A 1,166-nucleotide genomic window follows, 5' to 3' on the forward strand; every position below is an offset into this window, starting at 1 on the left:
TTCATATCTATTTACATGTGTTTATTATAAGCTAACAAATTGTGTATTATACGTTAATAAATCCCACAATTGGATCTAAGATGTATTTTTCAGTGAATGAGCAGGAAAATTGTACTAGGCGATGCTGCTCTTGCTAGGGTTCCTGCGCAAACTCTGATGCCCTAATCCTCTGTGCACTCTGTATCGAAGCTCGGCGCTTGGGCTTCTCCGCTGACTCTCTCTCCATGAATGTGCCCTCCGAAGGGGTGGGCACAGCCCCCCCTCCCCCCAACGGTTCCTCTTCTGACAACTCTGCAAGCGCAAACACAAATGCCAGTCCCGGCTCCACCCCACTGGCCGCCCATGTTATCGATCCCTCTATCGACAATGCTAGCAACACTGCTGCAAGCTCCGCGGCCACTAAAGACAAAGGCATAGACCAGAATGCCTCGACGTCACTGCCAAAGGCGTCCTCTGCTACATGCATCCCCAAGACTTTAGAAAGAACCAAAATAGATCTCCCCAGTCACCGAATCAACGGCCAAATCCAATATATGAGGGATCATGCCCTCATAGGCAAGTTCTTAGGACTCTGGCCTACTGAAAAGGCCTTGCAAGGATGGATCGCTTCCAAATGGAAGCCTAAAGGACAAGTTACCCTGCAGCTTGGTCCCAAAGGCTTCTTCACTGCTATTTTCAACTGTTTGGAGGACAGAACTCGTATCTTTGAGGGAGGCCCGTACTTCTTCAACTCTGCAGGCCTGTACCTTCGTGACTGGATAGAGAGATTCAATCCAGACAAAGAAGATTTCAACTGGGCTCCAGTATGGATCCGTATGTACTCTCTTCCCCTGGAATACTGGGACGAGGAGACCTTAAAGGACATAGGCAATGGCCTGGGGGTTTTTATCAAAGTCGCTGAGGAAACTAAACACCGAAGATACACCTCCTATGCCAGGATCTGTGTACACATGCATCTAGCCAAAGCACTCACGGACTCGGTAAGTCTATTTCATGACGATTTTGAATGGGTTCAAACAATAGACTACGAGCATGTTCCATTTCGTTGCAGGAAATGCCATGAACATGGCCACCTATTCAGGGATTGCCCACTGAATCTTCAGTCTAAAGCCCCTGTCACTGAGACTAGCAAAGATGCTGAGGGATTCACAAAAGTCACTAGTTGA

At 47.9% G+C, this 1,166-nt stretch overlaps 1 protein-coding gene across 1 annotated transcript; it reads left to right on the top strand.

The window, feature by feature from the left end:
* The first annotated feature begins 533 nt into the window (after positions 1 to 533).
* Positions 534 to 1,166, top strand: LOC149181819 (uncharacterized). The gene has a single exon (XM_089414332.1). It carries the CDS (start codon positions 534 to 536, stop codon positions 1,164 to 1,166), a length of 633 nt encoding a protein of 210 aa, XP_089270458.1.

Source organism: Pinus tabuliformis, chromosome 3_2 (genome assembly GCF_031772625.1).
Source record: "Pinus tabuliformis cultivar Carrire ecotype Pingquan chromosome 3_2, CPIR1, whole genome shotgun sequence".
NCBI lineage: Eukaryota > Viridiplantae > Streptophyta > Pinopsida > Pinales > Pinaceae > Pinus > Pinus tabuliformis.

What these genes read in the sequence shown, in the direction of transcription:
- LOC149181819 (XM_089414332.1), top strand. Translation starts at nt 534, where the DNA reads ATGAGGGATCATGCCCTCATAGGCAAGTTCTTAGGACTCTGGCCTACT.